Source organism: Tigriopus californicus, chromosome 7 (genome assembly GCF_007210705.1).
Source record: "Tigriopus californicus strain San Diego chromosome 7, Tcal_SD_v2.1, whole genome shotgun sequence".
Classification (NCBI taxonomy): domain Eukaryota; kingdom Metazoa; phylum Arthropoda; class Copepoda; order Harpacticoida; family Harpacticidae; genus Tigriopus; species Tigriopus californicus.
In genome coordinates, this window is record NC_081446.1 from 10,521,281 (window position 1) to 10,541,907 (window position 20,627).

The 20,627-nt window shown below is 43.7% G+C and overlaps 2 protein-coding genes and 1 long non-coding RNA gene across 3 annotated transcripts; 2 read left to right on the forward strand and 1 right to left on the reverse strand.

Moving 5' to 3' along the window:
- Positions 1-847: 847 nt before the first annotated feature.
- LOC131882951 (uncharacterized) lies at positions 848-7,740 on the forward strand. The gene is made up of 6 exons (XM_059230245.1): positions 848-1,649; positions 1,729-1,869; positions 2,179-3,366; positions 3,451-3,635; positions 3,752-7,165; positions 7,313-7,740. Exons 1-6 carry the CDS (start codon positions 1,496-1,498, stop codon positions 7,412-7,414), a joined length of 5,184 nt encoding a protein of 1,727 aa, XP_059086228.1. The 5' UTR covers positions 848-1,495; the 3' UTR covers positions 7,415-7,740.
- Positions 7,741-13,113: 5,373 nt separating this feature from the next.
- LOC131883910 (uncharacterized) lies at positions 13,114-13,563 on the forward strand. The gene is made up of 2 exons (XR_009373662.1): positions 13,114-13,171; positions 13,294-13,563. It is a non-coding gene; the product is annotated as an uncharacterized LOC131883910 (long non-coding RNA).
- A 946-nt stretch (positions 13,564-14,509) lies between these two features.
- Positions 14,510-18,638, reverse strand: LOC131884048 (uncharacterized). Its single transcript, XM_059231688.1, has 4 exons — positions 18,337-18,638; positions 17,991-18,253; positions 16,761-16,798; positions 14,510-16,341 (listed from the first exon to the last, which is right to left on the reverse strand). The coding sequence occupies exons 2-4, from the start codon at positions 18,184-18,186 to the stop codon at positions 14,776-14,778; spliced, it is 1,800 nt and encodes a 599-aa protein (XP_059087671.1). The 5' UTR covers positions 18,187-18,253; positions 18,337-18,638; the 3' UTR covers positions 14,510-14,775.
- Positions 18,639-20,627: the final 1,989 nt, after the last annotated feature.

The window sequence follows — 20,627 nt, forward strand, 5'->3', positions numbered from 1 at the left end:
GCCAGTGAATTCTCTATAGCTAAGAAGTGGTTAAATAGATCCGATCATAATTTCAAACTAAATTCTAACTAGGTGTATTCCCAATTTTCATTAATTATTAGGTTTTTGAAATTTTTAGTTGTAATGTTGTTATTATGGGGCCTAGAATTCCATAAAGCAATAACACTTTACTTTGCGATTTTGCGAGCCAAGATGTGTTTGGGCAGTTCTTTCAAAACTTTCAAGGGCATTTTAACCACTTTGTGTAAAAACTTGATAAAAATGAATATCTAATGAGTGTGTTTCTCGCAGTAAATGAGTAAAAAACATGCATTTTATAATCTGTGCTGTCGTGTATATCTAAAATGGACCATGATTATGGAGCTTAATTGGCAACACTTGGCCGAGCCATTTGAGCCACCCCAGGGCTACTACTGTGACCACCAGTTCAGGAACTTCACTTTATCACAAAGCAGCCCAAGCAAAGAGACTGACGGCCCCAGGAAAGATGGGGTTGGAAGGTTATGCTCTGGCCAAGACCCTCACTCCTCCGACTCCTTTTCTTTTTCCCAGCATTACTCTGTGTTTCCAGGTACTTTGTTATTCTACTTGACGTCCAACAATTCCCACCTGTCAGAAGCCACTTGCAGGATTGGCCAGCTCCATTTACTAGGAATATGCAATTAGAAAAAACATATTTGCCTTTATAGATGATATAGGTGCTAGATTTTGAATGTTTTATGATTTATTGGTCCTAAAGTTGCCAAAAACTGGATGTATTTTTTTTTTCAATTTTCGGGCTCCCGCTCTTTCTCAACAATATTCGTGTGTGCTCAGAGCTCGTTTTCGTTCCTTTTCAAAGCTTATTTAAGCTCTGTCTTGTTCCCATACTGACAAGGCTTCCAGTTAATATATAACATCATTAAGTATGTGAAACATCCCCAATATTGTGTTCTGGGGCCTCATAGTTGCTACTTATCCATCCAAGGTGGTGACTTATTTGTGCTGGTTCAACAAATATTTGTGTTGAAACTTATTTGACAAATGAGAAGCTGTGTGATTACGGAATCGTGACATTCCTGCAGAACGCGCAGTTATTTTACCACTGGGATATCCTACTAGCAGCTAGGGTGGCCGTACAGAACACGATTACGCCATGTCCACACTTTTCTTCCCGCCATTCATACTCGAAACTGGGCATGACTTTGAAAAAAAATCAGTCTTTCATATCGAAGTTTTATTAAGTCGATCCCAGATATTAGTCGATTGGCTCCCGTCATGCGAAATGATCCATCATCCATGATCAAGTTACGGTCACTTTTGACAGCCACAGCTGATCTCCTTATGTACACATGTTTTGGTCTCGACTAGTCTCGACCATTGTTGTTCTTGCTTGGCTGCCTTTGAGTGGAATGGCTGATGTCCTGATTGATCGTGACTGGCCAAGCTTGGCTAGCTGAGCTCATTCGCTAAGGCTACTGCTCAGCCCCAGCGAGCTCTTAGGATTGGGTGGATCATGGATCCACCGGTGTCCTCGGATTCCAACCATGCCTTGAACAGTCATTGGAGTCTCCGTCGGATCGGTTGGCCCGAGTTAACCTTTGTCCTTCAACCTCATTTGCCCGTGATTGTGTTGGGACGATGCACGGAAGCTCACAAACAATGTCTAGGTAACCACGCTATCCACAAAAGTTGGTGTGATTCATGGGGCGGAATGTGAATGGTCTTTAATGGTGGGTCTTCTTGTAGGGAAACAAATCTCACGGCGTCATTTCGAGTTTCGCCGCGTGGAGACGTCCCCAAATGGGATTCAATGGGCCATTTGCGATCCTAGTTCGTCCACCAAGACGTATCTGAATGGACATCAGATCCCCCACGGACAAGTCATTCGTAAGTATCCAGAAGAAGTGCACAAAGATGAGTTCAGAGTTGCTGCCAGGCCTCAAGTATACTTGCTCATGCGTTTAGGAGTGGGCTTCTTCAAATCATTTTTTTTGTTTCTCATTACACTCGTTATTAGAGTCCGATTAGGGGTCAGCCCATGTCATTTGTAGTTCTTGGCCAGCATCTAGGGGTCGCCCAAAGTTCAATTTAGTGAACATCATATCATACCAATGGATAGTTCACGATTATGGGAAAGTCGATCACATTCTGTATCCATCTAATTTTATCATCGATATTCTTGGTGTCACGTTCCAGCTCTCAATGATCGTGATCTAATCGGTGTGGGAGCCAATTTGACTCGCGAATGCGCCGAGGGTGCGAAGCGCTCGTTTCTGTACCAAATTCATGGTCCCACGGGCGTAACCCCGGATGGGGGCCGGGTCTCGCCCACGGCCGGATTGGCCGATGTGGCCACGGATGAAGAAGACAGTCAAGAATCTGGTGATGTGCCCGACTTAGTTCGGGGTACTAATCTAGCTCTGAATCGAGGCCCATCCGTCTCGGAGAGTAACCCAGAACTTGAAAGTGTCGAAATGCATTCTGCTCGTCGATCGAAACACGTCGATATTGTGAATCCGCCTCAGACGAACGATCTAAATGTGAAGGACAAGTGCTCCGTAATCAATGAGGAAATAACGATAGTGAAGGAGACGTCGAAAACGATGACAGCTAGTTTGAGTAAGGATTGTCGGCCCTCCAACTCAAAAGCTGGAGAAAATGAAAAATTGACAGTCAAGCGTTCCAAGCTTAGCTCGAAATCTGCGCCGAGATCCAAACGAGGACGATTTTTGTTGTCGTCTGAGGACGAAGACGATGAATCAAATGGATCGAGCTTGGTTCAGAAGCCAACAGATCCCGAAAAATCAGTTTTGAGAGATCTGATGATTGCCCGACAGGCCAAGATATATGTAAAGAAGCTGAAAATTCCTTCATCGAAATCCACGAGCGCTATTCTCACCCAAGATGATCGGGTAACTAAATGGACTGAGACTTCAGATGGTGTTCCCGGCCTCTCCAAAACCAATCCGGATCCAACTTCTTTGGACTCTATTTTCATGGAAGAGGAAACGGCTCCTGTCTCAGCGACCGATTCGTGTTTATCTGGATTGTCCTCCTTGGCTACTGCCGAAGACATCAAGTTCGAAGATGTCTCGGATGAGCCTCTCGAGGTGCCCATGACACCTTTGACGTGGGCCGAAAAAGTTATGCTCAAATCCGAAGAAGTCCATTCGAGTGAAGAAGAGCGGGATCCTGAGACTTCCTCGGCCATGTTCAGCCAGTCTGATGAAGTTTTTATTTTGGAGGATGATTCAGATTTCATGTTGGCTGAACCAAAGTTTCAAATCAAGCAAGAAGTTCCCGATGATGAAAAACCATCCTCGGAAATTGAGCGCGACGACGATCGTGATGAAGGACCTTTGGGTTGGGACAAGGACAATGAAGGTAGGGTTTTTTTAAGGGCCAATGAGAACATACAGTACGTCATGTCACCGACTTGTCCATCATTGAGCGCCTCTTTTTTCCCAGGGCTGGATGAGCCGGATACTTTGATTTTGAGTAGCCAGGACAGCGATGTGTTGTGCCTGGATGATACGGACTTGGAAACAGGTCAGAAGCCGTTGTTTCAGATGATGCTGAACCGAATCAAACGTGAACAGCCAGATATTCAATTGACGCAGGAATTCACCATCGACGACGAATTTCAGCAACAGGTAATTTGGAATTTCCATAACATTTGCAGTGTGGTCCCTTTTTATTTCTTGCTTAGCTTTCCATTAGTTTGTATTGCATATGGATCAGGCTTAAAACTTGAATAACTTGCTTTTAGGAATGCGTTGAGCAAAGTGATATGGACATGTTTGATTCAGAAAGGCCTTCGAGAAAAAGCTCCGCAAAGGACTTAGAAGAAGAGAACGACTCGAGTCCAAGCTTACTAGAAGGGATGGAACTTGACTCTCCCACAACAACGAATGAGCCTCAATGGAAGCAAATCCTGTATGCTCAATATGACGATGAGGATGATGTTCCAATGGACAAAGCTAGCAAGCCCGTGCCAAAGGGAGATGTTTCTGTCAGCAAAAGTGATCCAAAGGACAAATCCATTCAACAGGTTTCCGGAGCTAAGATGATTGCTCCCTTGCCAATGCCTCCACGACGAACTCATCTCCGTGGAATCTCGGCTGTGACTGGCCAAAGATTAATGGACCAGCAAGAGGCTGCTGAGGCCAACCGAGAATCTGAGAAGTCCGTGGAGAAGTCGTCGGAAAAGACCGGAGCTACCTTCTCGTTCTTTGGGAAGAAAAACCGCCCTGTGTCGAAAATTGGATTAAAACTGTCGAGTCGGCCCATATTCGGTCGATCAATCTCGTCCAATGCCGGAGTTAGTGCCCCCAAACCAACCAAAGATGCCAAAGAACTCAGACGAGCTCGTCTTCGTGAGATTGCCGAAAGAGGCAAAGAAGACTCTAAGCCCGAGGAAGAAACTACGAAATTGACCCCTCCCGTCAATATTAAGACATCTTCGAACTCCAGACTGTCTTCATTTCTCGACCAAGAAACTATGTGCCCCAAAGTGCCCGCTAAGAAGTCCTTTTTGAACATTCGAACGGCTTCGACCTCCAAGGTTACGAGTGTTAATGCAAATGACCCAACATTCAAGGAACCTACGTTCAAAGAGCCAAAAGCTAAGGAGTCGATCGAACCGCTCAGTTCTATCTCTCACATCCGAAGAGTTGCGGAAAAAGTGCGAGATTCCGACGGAAATCTGATTGTCAAAAAACTGTCTTTCAACAATGTGATATCCAATTGTGCCTCCCAAGACCTATCCAACCTGGACCTCCCCGTGGTCGAAAAGAAAGCGTTGAATTATCCGTCTTTGATCTCCACAAAGTCCGTTCGTCAAGCCAAAACCGTGCGTTGGAAACCAGACCCTGAATTAACAAAGGTCAAGTACATCGAGCGTGAAGGAAAAGGCTTAAAAGTGTCGCAATCGTACAAGAAGGGAAGTTATGACATGGCTGTGATCAATAAAGAGCAGGCTGGAGACTTCGAATTGTGTATGAGGGCAGTTCTCAATTGGAATGCAATGTGGCTTCGGGAGCAGAAAGAGATCAAAGGTTCGCCTCCCATTTTGGGCAAATTCTTTTCTCTCTGTCACGTCCCACTGTCATTTTCAAGCTACTCGGAATATTGCAATTCGTTTTATCCATTGTTACTCCACGAGCTGTGGAGTACGGCCTATAATGATTACAAGAGCCGATGCAACTCTGTTTTGGCGCCAGTCTCATTTGTGGGCATGCAGTCCGACAATGGGCCCAACATATTCTGCTACTTGAACTTTCTTCAACCTTTGCCATCCAATTATCAAGATGGTGAATCACTCAGTGATGGTTGGTTGGTGAAGGTCAGTTTGCCTGTGTTGAACAGTTCAAAGAATGCTTTTAAAAGCTTTATTGGATACATTGAAAGCTTGCGAATACGCCGAATCACAACAGCCGATGTTGACAAACTTCAGGCGAACTTTCACCACCAACCCGACTCGCAAAAACATCAGTTTGTGGGGGAATATCGAGTTCAACTCAAGGCATTCCCCGATACAATTGATGCCAAACGATTGGTGAGACTGGAGGGCATCTCGCTTATCTGGTCCTTTCTCAGAAACCTCAAAGCCATCGAATTGACCACCAAGTCCGAGCTCATCCGACCCATTTTGAGCCCAAAGATCAATTTCTTTGCCACAGGTCTGGGAAACGATGACATCAGAGCTCCTCTAGCCAGTCTTCCCCAAATCCAACTTCTCAACCCCGGACAACTTCAGGTGGTCAAAACCGTGGCAAGGAGCTGCACGGTCAATATGAACAGCCCACATATTTCGTTGGTCCAAGGGCCACCGGGCACGGGAAAGACCAGCACAATCGTGGCCTTGATACTTCAAATCCACTCCCGGTGGAAACAGTACAACCCCACTGGCGCTTTGCCGAGGATCCTCCTCACCGCTCCGTCTAATACTGCGGTGGACGAGATCACCCTGAGAATCAAGGATATTGCGGCCGAGAATGGTTTTAATATCGTGCGAATTGGCCGTGAACGGGTGGTTCACCCTGGAATCCGAGACTATGTATTCGAGCATTTACGTGAAAAGCAATTGAAGCTCCGATCGGACAGTCAGACCAATCGTGAATCAGTCAACCTGGAGATTAAGCGCCGCCAAGAGAACATGAACAAGTTGGGCGAATCGCTAGCTAAAGCCAAGGAACAATCCGAAATCGATCTACTGAACAGGAAGATCAAAGTCGAGAGCAACTTCATCACGAGGGCCAAAAACTCCTTGACCACACCTCGCCTTTCCAAGGACTTTCCCAAATGGTGGCGCGAAGTCTCCAAGAGCATTTTAGAGAATGCTGATATCATCGCCGTGACCCTGAACAGCTCCATGACCAAAGTGCTCGACCAACACTTCGCTGTGAACCAATCTCAAGTGGGGGCCAATCCCCATCGTCCATTCAGTATTTGCATCATGGATGAAGCCAGCCAATGTTCGGAGCCTGAGGCCCTGATCCCTTTAAGATTGGGCTTCACCAAAATGGTCCTGGTCGGTGATCCTGAGCAGTTGCCCGCCACCGTCCTCTCCAATGAGGCTAAACAAATGAGTCTTCACCAATCCCTGTTCAAACGTTTTCACAATTTCTTTGAAACCGAGCCCGCCGCGTACCAGACACTCACCGTCCAGTATCGGATGCACAAAGAAATCATGGATTGGCCAAGTAGATATTTCTATGGCCGCAAATTGGAGGCGGGACCTCAAAATCGTGACAGCTCACTTCGCCCTTATCTATTACTGGATCTAAAGCCGCAATCCAGTTCAAGTTCTGATGGCCAAATCTGGAATGAGGATGAGGCTGTTTTCGTGTCGGATCTCGCTGTTCGTCTTCTTCGGTACCAAGAGAATCGAGGAGAGACAACCAACATTGGTATAATCACTTTCTACACCAAGATGAGAGACACCATCAACTTAAGATTGCAAGAAAAAGGCCTGAATAAGCCCAAATCCATACAACAAGACATCCTGGTAAGGACAGTGGATGGATTCCAAGGATCTGAATGTGACATCGTCATCATGTCGTGTGTCAGAACTCAAGGTCACAAGGGACTTGGGTTCTTAGGCCAAACTGAACGGCTCAATGTGGCCTTGACCAGGGCCAGAATAGCTCTCTACGTTGTAATGGATGTTGAAAACTTTCAGGTGAGTTTTTTTTTGTCTCTCATTGCCCCCGGCCATCTTTCTTTTCCGCTCTTTCTCTTGGCTTATTCAAATGAGGATGGAGTGAGGGGAAAGTTTGAAGCCAGAGAAAGTACGCACCAGAAATCAATTGTCTTCTAATGTTTGCAGAAAGGCAACGAGATGTGGAGATCGCTCATCAATAATGCAAGAGAACGAAATCTCTTGGAGAAGTGTGCTTTAGGGGCGAAAGTTAGATTTACCAAGGAATGAGCCAGAAAAGGATTTGGTTGAGTTTTTTCCTTCCTATTCATCAGAAATCGTGATGCTCTACCTTTGGTTAACTGTACTGTGGTTTGTCATTCATCCAATTGGCAATGCTAGTGCTACTACCACTACTACTAATTACCAATAACAATGATAATTGCTGCGATCGTATATACACTTATTTAATCCATAATGAACAAACTATGGTCGACCCAAAACTATGGCTGTAAACTCTAAAGTACCTCTTGAATTTTCAACTATCTACCTTCACGCAGAGAAATTGCATCATCCTATTCGCCATTGTGTCAATAATAACGCGTGCCATGATGAAACTATGAAACTAATGTATTCGTCAGTACCGTCTCTGTCAAAGTCGCTTGTGGGACCTTTTTTGAGTTTTATTTCATTATTACATGGACTCATCCTAATGACGTGATAACGTTGAATGAAAGAAATACTAAGGCTGTTAATATTGAAATGACTGTGGTTATGTTGGCAAGCACTGTGTGAGCTCTGACGGAGGGTGCTCCACTCGTACTTTGTCGCAATCTGAACTGTGGAGGCTCCACCAACTCGGTGAGATCGTCTCGCTTCACCACGGAACGTCCCAACCCCCGACGAATACTTCCGGCCAAGTCCGTTTCGTCGATGGGAATCAAGCCCACGTGGAGCACGGGCTTGAACGTTGACCCACCGTCCATTCGAGCAATCACAATAAAATGTCCATCGGAGAACTCGAACTCTCGGCCGGCCTCCTGACGGACAAACCGCGTTTCATCAGCCCCATTGTACATGAAGTCAAAGGATGGAGTCTTATCTTTCGACGTCAGACCCACAGCCAGCCATGTTTTCCAGAATTGGCGACTGTGTGGAACGCTCCACATCAGTGATAGGACACGTTCTGAAGAGCCAAGAGTCCATCGGAGCACTCCATTGGTGCCCGTCATGAAGCCCTCGTTGCCAATGATGGCGACCTCTTGCCGCCCCGGCTCAATGGCTTGGGGCCTGATTACCGAACTCCCAGATATAATCTCTATCGATGGAGTGCCCATGATGAATCTAGACCAGTTTTCTATGTGGAAGCCTACTGCAGCAGATCGCTTCGAGGCACTCTCGCGTAGTGAGTCTCGGAACGAATGCCCTTTGGCTTGAATACTGTAGTATTCTGGTCCAAATTGGAGCAGGTCCTTTCTCTCGTATAAAGGCTTCCCGGCCAATTGATCATCAATATCATTTTGTTGATTCTTAGTGCCCTTATCGCGTTTCGAGGCCGTCTGCGAGTCTTGGAGTTGTTTGCTGGTAACTTGTGGTAAGGGAGAGCGAGTTTGTTCCGTAGCAGGGGTGTCTTCTTTGAAGTATTTCTGCCATCCCCAGACATCCACATTTTGAGGCACCACGGTGATGGTCAAGTGGAAGTCATTTCCCTGGGCCTTGGTCATGTTCACGGATATTGTCACGTGAATATCGGCCAAGACCACAGCCTTGTTCAGTTCCTGTCCCACAGTTGAGTACAGCTCACCGTTGGCCCTGTTCTCCCACATCTCCTCGTATTGTGGTATCAACTCACCGAATGCTAAGCTGAACTTAGCCTGCGAGCCTTGCTCTTTGTGAAGATCCACGTCCCAAGCGGCCGAGAGCCGACTGACTTTTTGCCCCTTGGGACTCATTAGTGTCCACCCGACCATTCCTCCTGTTCTCTGGCCATCTTTGGAGGTGCCCAAAGTTCTCAGAGCAAAGCCACGCCTTTTGGCGCTCATGTCTCTTGGAAGGAACGCGTTTTCCAAGCCACCGTAATGAACGGCGTGGGCATTGTACACAAGATTATGCGCACTCCAATTATCCACATACACGGACACTGACACGAATTTGTTGTCCTTCAGGATGGGCTCAGTGGGGCCGTGGCTGGTCAAAAGGTTGGGACGGTTGATGTAGGATTGAAGAAATTCCGAGGGCGAATTTTGACCACTGGCCACCGTGGAGATGGCCAATGCCAGGAATGTGTAGTAGACGTGAGTTATGTGATTTTCCATGACGTGCTGTCTGGCCTTGAGCACTCCGGATTTCGTCTTCATGTCATCGTGTTCTCACGCACGCCCAACAAACATGGGACCTTCAAAGTGGTCTGTTCCTTTTGTCTGGTCGCCCCTTTCTCACTGATATTGTTGTTTCATTTACGTTCCCATGTTTGTGAATGGCACACGGCGATCATTAGCCACACACATCACCAAGAAAAGGACAATAGATGTGCGTGTTTGCGGAACATAGGACCGAAAAAGCTGTCCTGGGAACTAGGAAAACTGTCGTTGCAAATGTGTCCTGATCTATTGACTGACCCTGATTTTCAGGGTCTTCATGAGAAATCCCTTCATGAGCACAGCGTGTTCGTCTCGTCTTGTACCCATGTCCCTATTTTGCGACGAATCTCCTACTGATATTGATGTACACACGCTCACAAGATGAAGTGGTGTTCCTGGCTCAGGTTTCGAGGCTTAACTGCGACTGAATCACTGAGCGATGCATGTGTTCCACCTTCGTCCCTCTGCGTTCCTCTTCATATTGCCGCCGCTCTTTCTCACGCGCTCAATCCAATCTCCTTGGGTAGTTCCAACTTCCAAGTAAGTCGCTTAACCCTCTACTTCGACATGCGTTCATAACGCCAGCCTTCTCCGAAGAGAATACAGCAACGTTTCTAGCCTGAGCCAGGCCGATGGGAAAGATCCGAGAGTTGTTGTAGGCCTTGCCAGGCGACCCTTCGATGCCTTACGAGTGAGAGGAAGCTGGCATTTCTGACTATGTCCGTCTTTGGTTCCTTCTAGAAAGCGTGAGCTCACTTTCGTCATCCAACGTTCTCCTCCTCGTTCCTTTCTCTCTGAGCTGAGTTCAAATGGAAACGGAGAAGGCTTGGGTGGACCAACGTGAGTTTGGTTCGCTGGGATGCTCCATGTTCCCTGTGGGGTGAGGACTAGGCTCCCAAAAGACGAGTTTGTGTTCGGAAACACTCGTCTGAGATGTGAAAGATTGCCTCTTTGATTGAGGACTCGCTCATGATGGACCCTGAAGAGATGGTCGATTTTGGTCCCGAGAAAAATCTATTCCCCACCTTTGTTCCCATGCTATCCGTCATCAGACTCTTGACATGTTCTTTGACTGTTTGGCAAGGAGTTCATATGCAAATAGAACTGTTCCAGATTCCTTTTCACTTGGCTTTATTTCTCGTATGGCTTCCCATGATTTAAGGACAAAATGCTCTTAAGTATTTGAGTCAGAGGGATTTCGCTCTCTATCAAATTGGCTACAAGCATAACATAGCCAAAGGCCTACTTGCCTCTGGGCTTGTTGATTGACTTCATGCTGAAATCGAATTTCGTGCTTCATTAAGCATATCGCTCTCTCTTTCTTTAGTTTGCCACAGAGTCAGTCAGAAAAGCGTGTCCCCTTAATTCCCGCCACTTTCAGATGTAGTAAGGATTTTTCTAGTTCTCTCAATCCGTTTAGGCGCTCTCTTGATCGTCTGTAAGTCCAGACTGAGAAGCTTAGGCTGCTCTTGTTCCAACTTCCAAGTATCCCACCAAGCGATGAGTCTTCGTTTTGATTGTACTGCGCCTCAAGCAGTCAAAGACAATCTACAGATCTTCTGGGTTTGCTTTAGAACTTGGATATCGGTTTTCGAACGAAAACTCAATTCTTGAGGGCTTCAGTGATTGATGCCAAGTCGAGAGACGAGTCCGGGAAACTTGAGCTATGTTGCACGTTTTGTGACATCCAGCCCTCAACGAAATCAAATCAAGCATATCCACTCGTAACGTTCTGAAGAACGAGTTAATTACGCTCAATGGGTTTGAGCCAACAAAGACAATTCTGCGAGAAACCCGATCGGTTTTGGCCTTCAACTCCTCAGAAGTTGAGTCAAACGCGCAATGTATCCTCTTCCATTCACTATTGGAGTTCAATAACCCGCTTTGTCTCCCTCAAATTTTGAAAGTTGAAGTATCATTCAATTCACTCGAATAACAATTATTGTAAAGAAATGGTACAAGAGGGGACTTTTGATCATCATTATAGATTAGGGCTCTCTCAATCCGACCAGGAGGGTCCCCCTCGTGAATTTTGTGTTTCCTTTGATCTTTGATTGGCCTTAATTCCATTGAAGGTCGTTATTGAAAGGAGGGTGGAACGTCAAAGAGAGGAAGCCCACTGATCATTTCCAAATGAATTTGGATTCTTTTCCAGGCCGATAATGAGCTGTATACAAACAGGTGTAACGAATAAATGGAGCCGTTTTCAGCATGGTAGATGATGCTTTATCGATCGAAGAGACCGTTGGATACAGAGAAAGACCCTGGAGTCCTTCAGAATCTTTATATAAGGGCAACAACCAGGGCTAAATAACGAATGACATGTCAAGGAATTCCATTCCTGGAATTAAATCCGTTTTAACGAATGAAACGGAGACGTTGGTGATATTATTTCGCAAGATATGGTAAAACAAGTGTTATCTTTTTCGAATGTTTGATCCATTCGCACTTAATGACGTTCCAGTTTAAGTGAAGGTGCTAAAAAGACGCTTTTTTCCATCAGGAGCTTAAAATAAAAACATGCCTTGGGTTGCATCATTTTTGATTACATTTTCACTTGAGTCACTCAGTGCGATTTTTTTATTATGCAAAAAGCATACCGAATTGCAAATGTAATAACTAGAACTCGAAAAAAAGTGTAACAATAAGCTCCAGAAGAGAAGCCGTTGTTACCATTACGACCTGAATTGATTGAGATCGTGTCCTAATGTTAATTCCTTGTAAACTCAATGGATAACATAGTAAACACCGTTGGATGCCTATATTTTGTAACAAATGAAAATGCAGCAAAGAGGCTTGAAGGCCAAATATAAGCTTATCCCTATTGTAGCCATTCTTTTTGCATTATTACCACTTGTTTTTGCATATTCACTCGTTTTTTGACATTTTCGCAACATTTTTTGCAGCTTTTTCAGCTTTAAGAAATTATTTCGGATAAAAAGACAATCTTTATTAGGTCTAGTAATAGCTATGCTCATGCCTGGCATTAGAAATCATGGATGTAGGAACTGGAACCGGTTGGTCACATTTTTGCTAAAAGAACAAAACATGATCAAATAAAATGGTTCGCGCTGTAATTTTGCATCAATTACTCAAGTTTTTGGTCTAGGGTGTCATATTATACCAATCATTCCCTCAAAAACACATGTTCGTTTAGAAACAAGATAATGTTTTTAGCCAATAAGTGTGGAAAAGACCAACATAGGATTAACGTTTGATTGCTAGCTCATTTGATTCAAACTTTCGAGAATCACGTCCAGTAAAACAATCAAAGTCATCCTTTCTTCTTTCTCGGGTTTCTTATAAAGTTTAATTTGCTGCCCTTGAATAACTTTAAGGTAAATGTACTCGTAAACAGTGACAAAATCAAGTTGTCATTGTCTTTCAGGCAGAAATTTCCTAAAAGTGATGTCTTTATCCGAATGAGGCCAAAGTTAATTATCAATTGTATGTAATATTTTTACATGATTGTGCAAAAATGAGGAATCGTCGCATCGTGGCAAAACTTGTGCTTGCGTCTACTAATGATCAAAATAAAAATAAAATATCAACGAGAAAGCCAACGTCTAAATGTGGCCGTTAATTTCTCATCAATTCCTAAAGAGGCAGACATTAGTGGCGAATTGATTCAGTTGCTCGATGCATCTAGTCGCCTCCGCAAGTGGAGAGTAAACCATAGATACATAATGTACGTACTATAACCACTATATTGGTTCGACTCTGCCACCCACCATTACAACATCCTTCGTTCGAAAGGGTTCTTTTCATTAGAACCGACCACTGAATGGACGAAGCCTCGTTTCATTGCAGCTATAGAGAAACAAGCCATTCCTATTTGCCCAGCCACTCATACGCACAAACAAATGATCCAAGGAAATATGGACGGTGATAGGGATCATTGGACCACGAGCACACGACGCACAAACTAACCACAAAGCAAATACAGTGGCAGAGAGAGCGGACTCACAAGAAGGTCCGTCCTGTCTTTATTTCTCATCAGTCATCCATCCATTGAAAGAAGAAAGCTTTCTATCTAGTGAGTTAATGCAATATGACCATTTGGCTAATTGAGCAACTTGAGATCCTTTTGATGATGTCTGAGTTGACCTTAATGTTAAGACCATCTGCGCCAAATCATCTGAGTTGAGAGGCAGTACTTGCAGAGATGAATTTGGCCTTGATGACACATCAAATGGCCTTGGCGAGGCAGTTCATGCTAAGATGAGGCATTTGTGGTCCAAGAGCAAACATTATCTTAGTCCTCTAACCGAGAACGGTCAGAATGAACTCAAGCAAAGGTAGACGAAGAAGATGGATTAGCATTCTCACTCACTAATCCTGTTTCATTACTCTGTTAATGGTTGAGGATAGGTCTATCAGGAATAGAGATTTGGGATTATATTGGGGAAAGGCATCTACAGAACGTATATTGGAACTACTTTTGAACTATTTCATGGGTACTTTAGCAAGAGCGTCGAAGAAATGCAACTATGTATACTCGAAATTATGGGACTCCCAACAATTTTTATACTCTATACACTTCTAGACATTAACACGTCCTGACATACGAATATGAATGCGTCCCGCAATGTTAGTTGGCTAAAATCAAATCTTCCTTTTTTCAGGAAAGCCATCTTTGCATTTTTACAACATTAGGTAAAAACAGTCGGCTAATTATCATGCACTGCAAACTAATGTGACGAAGTGACTGATTGCATCAATTACGGTATTGCATAAAATTAGCTCTACTTTTAGGGGAACCATTGTTCTGATTTAAGCGTAAAAAGTAACTTTTTAATGGTGGAATGGCAAATTGATAAGTAGGATGATTGCCACCAAGTTACCACATACTTTACATCACAAAATTGTGAAACTTAGAATAGAGAGCATTGGTTCAACCATTTCATGGTTAAATACAACTCGAACAAAACTTGGCTCGAACAAAATTTCAATACCTCGAAACTGTCGTTAAGTGGAGTAAAAAACTTGACGGTGATTGGTCCTTAGAAAGGGGCTATAAAAGAGATGAAAAATATTAAACAGTGTATTTTATCACAACATCGAGAAAATTTATAGAATATTTGAAGGAGTCGAAGATATGAAAATGTTATGGAAAACCCTTCACTAAGAGATAAATTCGAAACGCAATGTTAATCAAATTCCCGACTGAAATATGAGTTCCAAAATAGAGCTCATTGATCTAAAAGTGGAGTTTTTTACACATTCAAAGTAGAACCAGGTAATTAAGACAGATAAGTTCATCAATTACATATGCCCACGTGGACCATCTCATTAATTTGGAAGCCTGTCTTTGGAACCTTCCACTACATCAAAGGGATTTCTTTGAGATGGAACCCAATAGCCAAACGTGTCAAACACCGGCTTAGTCTTCAACTTTGACTCGGTTTCATATTGGTCTGGTAGCTCGTCGTCTTCTACATACTCTTCTGGTTCCTCAAAAGTTAAGTCAGATAAGTGAGGGGCATAGTAATCAAAGGATTCTCGATCGTCTTGAATGGAGTTCCCAGAATGATCTCCTCTGGCAAATGTGTGGGAAATGCCTCGCTTTGAGTGTGGTTTCTGGTCTCGAACTTCGTTGCCAAGGATCTTATAACTGTATGGGTTGTTCTTGGTATTGGCAGGTTCTCTCAGTTTATGAGCATCCTGTGTGGCCAATTGCTTGAAACCGGCCCAATCCGGACTGGCGTGAACAGCAATGGGAAGGACAGCCGGGGTATGAAATGGTCGTTGAACCGCAGATGGCGCTGAAGGTTCTTGTCCATAAAGAGACTGAAGCTTCCGCAAAGCAATCAACTCTTTTTGAAGTCTTAATTTTTGTCGGTTGAAGGGTGACTGTTGTTGTTGTTGTTGTTGCTGTTGCTGAAGATGATGCGGCCTTGTTTGCTTGGGGAGTGGCCTTGAATCCGTTGCTTGAGGAATGGCCTCGACATAAGGAACATCCACAGGAGATTTGGTGGTGTGAGGAAAAGTTTGGACATATTTTCCGCTTGGCCTAGTTGGCGAGGCCAGAGTGCTATGGTAAACCAACGGTCTGAAGGTTGTCGTTGTTCCAGAGAGTGGGTGGTAAGGGCCTTGGTGGTGTTGATCCGCTTGAGAGCGCACATAGCCAATGTATTCTTGACGCTGCGGATCCAATTTCTGGGGAGCGTTGTGGCCGGTGAATTTTTGCTTGGTTTCATTTTGAGGGTAATAGATGTGCTTCACCGGGCTTTGGGTAGAGCGGGGACCGTAATAGATGGGCGGAAGCTCGCGAATGACATTGGGACTGACCGTGGGACCGTGATGTGTGGCGGGTGGCAATGGATGAAAGGGTAATCGTGGTCGGCCTGGGATCTTCTGATATTTGGGAAGATTGGCCAGGTAGTTGAGCTCTTGTGGATAATACAGAGAGGCATGCTGTCTCTTGTCTCGTTTTGAGGCTTTGTCATCCGTTGTTGTCAACGATGGCTTTGATGGATGAACAAGCTCCATGGAAAAGGATGAGGGTGTCTGTTTGACCGTCCATTTAGCCTCGTTCAAGTGGAACAACGACTTCTTTGGGAGAGCTGCAACAGATTCGCCCGATTGGCCCCGGGTTTGCTGGCCATCTTCGTCACGAAGATCATCATCATCATCATCATATTCATAATCATCATCAATCGTGGAGGGGAAAACATGTCGTCGAAGTTCCCTGATGCCCGATATTCCATGAGGAGACACCACAGCACCCCCGTAAATTTCACGTCCCTCAGGGTGAAACCTGTCATCTTTGTCGTCGTGGACCCCGGGGAGATCTCGGCTGATTACCAGATTGTCAACTGAGATGTCTTCGACTTGTCTACTGTCGCCGTAGTCGCTCTGAAACGGGTGGGATAAGGGAATTAGAAAACAAGCTTCTCAACCTAGCCACAAATGTCTCTCCACAGTTCCATTTATTTGTGATGCAGTGCCCACTCCATGGGTACTTTCCCCCTCCCCACGCTGCGATCAGTGTCCTAGTAATTCTGGCGAGGGAAACAATGGCTTCAAACATTGGATGCGCGCCTTTGTTCAGCCATCGGTCCCAATCATGGTGTTGATTGGGCATCTAGGTCAAGCCATTGACTTTCGCATCTACTGCCAATGGTAATGCATGCACTCAAAGGCCGCTCTCGACTCTCAAGAAGTCACCCTCTGGCTTTTTTCACGCCCTACTTTTCGAGTGATCAAGTGAGTGCCGCACTTTTCAAGTATCTTGTAACATCTTGCCGCTTTATCGACTTTGCCATACGTCTCACCTGTGTTGGTTCCAATTGGAAGGAGGCTCCTCTTTGTCCTGAAATGGAGAGTATAAGTACAAAGCGTACGTGCGATCTGTGGATTTCTACTTGACGAACATGTGAACATGTCATGAGTTATGGCTAATTTCATTCTTGCTCAAATGAACTCGGACTAACTGGGAACAACGTACAGTACGTGCAGTAGTAATAAGTGATTCTCGAGGGAAAAACGGAAGTCGGCAGTCATTCCTGTTGAATGTTCCGGAAGAAAAGTTCACCCCACAATTTCTCCCTCCCTCCTTGGATGGAGATTCCAGGTAGTCAAAACTGCGCCCCATAGGACCTTGTACACGTGTTGTAATACGTTTCACAAGCTCATCTTCATAATTCTTCGAGGGTGTCACTTCGAGCGAGAAGCTCCCAACCGCATGATCGTAATCTTGCAGGAAATGTTAAGTCTCAAAAACAACAAGCAATGTGATTTTTATTTCTAAACAAGGCAATTGAATGCACCTCATTTCAAACTTTGATGTTATGTCGGACTTCCCAAGTCTGGTTACGAGATTGGCCGGGAATGGCGCGTTATCTTACTTTCTTTAGCTGATTGACGTATCGCGTTTCGCTTGGGGATGTTATTGAATTATCTGTAGCAATATGTCAAGGAGGAATTCCGGTTTGCAGATGTTTTACATTTTTGTGTAGATATTGGTGGACGTTCTTTGTAAAAAGAGACGAAGTAATTAGATGTTGCTATCTACTTGGCAGAAAATGTCCATCGAGTTTAGAGCCGAGCCAAAGAGGTAAATAGAGGAGTTATTTTAAAAGTGTTGATTTGGTGGCGATTGATTGAAATGAGGTTATAGTAGTTAGTCAAATCCAGAGTTTCACTCTTCTCTTATTGCACGGGAAAATTTCGATTCGAATTACTAGGTATAAATGTTTGTATTTAAAAAAATTGGAACTGCTACATCAGGCTGCATTGTTCGATTGAGGGAAATGTTCTTTCATTTAATACTTTTGTAAAGCTCATTCCACGAAATACTAGCATTCAAAATCTTGAATCTCAAAGCAATAGCAAGTGACTAGTTCGTCGTCGCCTAGAGGATTTACAATAACAAAGAAGATGTTTTCTAAAACCAACCCTATCTTCTATTCGTCTCTTTGCGTGGGGTGTCAAATGCCGGAAGTGGACGACAGAGAATACATTTTGCTTACCCAATATTACCACCCCCAAAAACGTCTCCTTACCTTGCACGATCCCTTGTCTTTGTCCCAAAGATTTGACTAAGACCGATCCCGACGAGGTAGGCGAAGAGGAAGGAGATTTTACAACTTCCACCTCCAATGCCCGTTGTTGTAAACGTGGGGTGAGAATGAAAGCATTTGTGAGCAAGAAGATAAAGCTCGAATACGATGATAAAAACGTCAAGAGTCTCATCTTCATGGTGACATGAACTTGGTGGGGTTGTTTGGCTCTTAAGAGGGGTTGTTAAGCCAGCTCCCAAAAAGCACTAGTGAAGGTACAAAAACTCAGAATCAAGCCTCGACTACCACCTTTGGTCCACCGTGATTAACTGAATGGATTAGTACTCACTTCTCCTTCTTGCAAGGGGATTCGCAAGTTCGTCGAGAAACACCGATCCCAAGCACTCTTTGGATTTTTTTACAACGTCCATGAAGTTGCGCAGTGGTTGTTCGGTATTGTGTTCACCGAGCAATTAATAAACGTGTCTGTGTGAATGTGTGTGTGTGTCTGTGTGTGCTTGTCTGTGTGTGTGATTATGCTGAGGAACCACCGAGGTACGAAGATTGATATCTGGTTCGCCATCCATGAGGAAAGTGTTTCCTCGACAAGGACAGGAACATCCTCGAGTCTCGTCCCTTGGTCACTGCCTGCTTCTGGAAATTTCAAGATGGTCACGAGCAGCAGCTTTCAAGTGCTGGTATTTTTGTTTTTCAAATTTTGCCGAGGAATATTCGCATTGCTTGGATGGAAAGGTCAACAATAGACACTGATAGGTGTCGTGAATAGAATCAGGGAAGGAATGAAAAACGGATTTCTTTGCGGCTGGTGACTTCTTTTCATGCGTTTCTAGATCGTATCAGTTCACAATAGAACTGTTTCATGTGCACATGAGACTTTGCTCATCAAAGTGAAAAAAACACGGCTTTGTATTGTATAACCACATAATGCGAGACATTCCTTATTAGTACTTCCATTGCCACAACAACCACTTTCCGCGATGTTTGACGTAGGCCAGGCAAAGAAATTTGTTTTACATATAATGTAGCACTTGACAGAGATATTTCCATTTTTAAGATGAAACTTGGCTACTGTGCAAGGAATTCGAAAAGCAGGGTTGAGCGAGTTCTGAAGCATTTAGTTACGAAAACTCTTGGTACGGTATTTGCTGTTGGGTATATTTAAAAGAAGAAGCAAGGCCAAGGCACTACACTGCCAGCAAAGTTACTCTAATAAGTTCCATGCAATCAAAAACTACAACAATTACGGTTCCACTCTTTTTTGCTTAATTTGCAATGATTAGAGCACAGAGAAATGTAGAAAAATCGCAAAAGGCAACTCAAAGATCGCAAAATTTGCCAAAATTTGCGCTTACGGATTTTGTAAACAATGCAAACAATGCCACCCAGTGGAAGGGCTGTCATTTCTGAATCTATGGCTTCAATGGGTTAGTCAAGACTTAATTCAAATGAGAATGATCCCAGGCTACAATAATTACTCATTTCAATTTTCGACTGGATCAAAAGTTATGCCGTCTCAAAAGGCACTACAAAGCTCCTCTATGAATGAACGAACTAGCCCTCTTATGGTAATTGATTACAAGAAGAGGGCTAAGTCATTCATTCTGTGCTCTGTTATGTACTGCACTTTGAGAGGGCATAACTTTTGACCCAGTCGTTTGATTGAGCTGACATTTGAAATGCGCAATCGCAGGGATCTTGGGCCAGCCTTATTTGACGAAGAATTTAATTCATTGACTTGAATTGGAGTTGCTAATTTTCAACCTTTCCTTCCCCGTCCATACTCCAGTGGTTCATGCATAGACCACTTGCAGTATCCAAGGCCTAGCCACAACAATAACAGTTTTTTTTCATAGTCATCAAAATGGCTATTAAATCCGATATAACTTTTTTAAATGCCATAAATGTCATTTTGACTTTGAAAAGTTTAGGTCAAATAGCATCCCTGACTCAAATCGGTTGCGATGGCAAAATTCAAAGTTGATCACACTCCAATGACGTTTAGTTGTTGTATCTCACGTTCAATGCAAAATACCCATCCTAACGTGTCAAAACTATATACTGGTAGGCTTAAGAATTAACGGAAGTCATCATAAATACTAGAAAAAGATGATCTAGAATGATGCAAATAATTCTATTTTCTGCCATTTTTGGCCATTTTCTGCCATTTTTTGCCACTTATTTTGGACAAAAATCTGCCATTTTCTGCTACCATTTTATGCCAGATGGTAGAAAATGGCTTTTAATAATTTCTCATCCCTGCACACGGTGGTTATAATTCCTGATTAAGTGATTGCTCAAATGCCAAGACTTCTAGTTGCCAATTTCTTTGCTAAATAAACAAAAGGAGCAATTTTTGTTTCTAAAGTATCTTTAAAAGTAGCTCATATTAGTATATAAATGCACTTAAAATACATTTTTAAGTATCTTTGTGCAAAACCTAGCCAAACAATATTATCAGAACTCTTAGTTATGCACTGATATTAAATTTTATCAATATCTATTCAGCAGATGCTTAGTTATTACACTTTGAAAGTTGCATATTGCAATAAAATAGATCGAAAAATGACATAAACCTAACTTAGTTAATTGCAAAAAACAAATGATGTGCTTTTATGATAG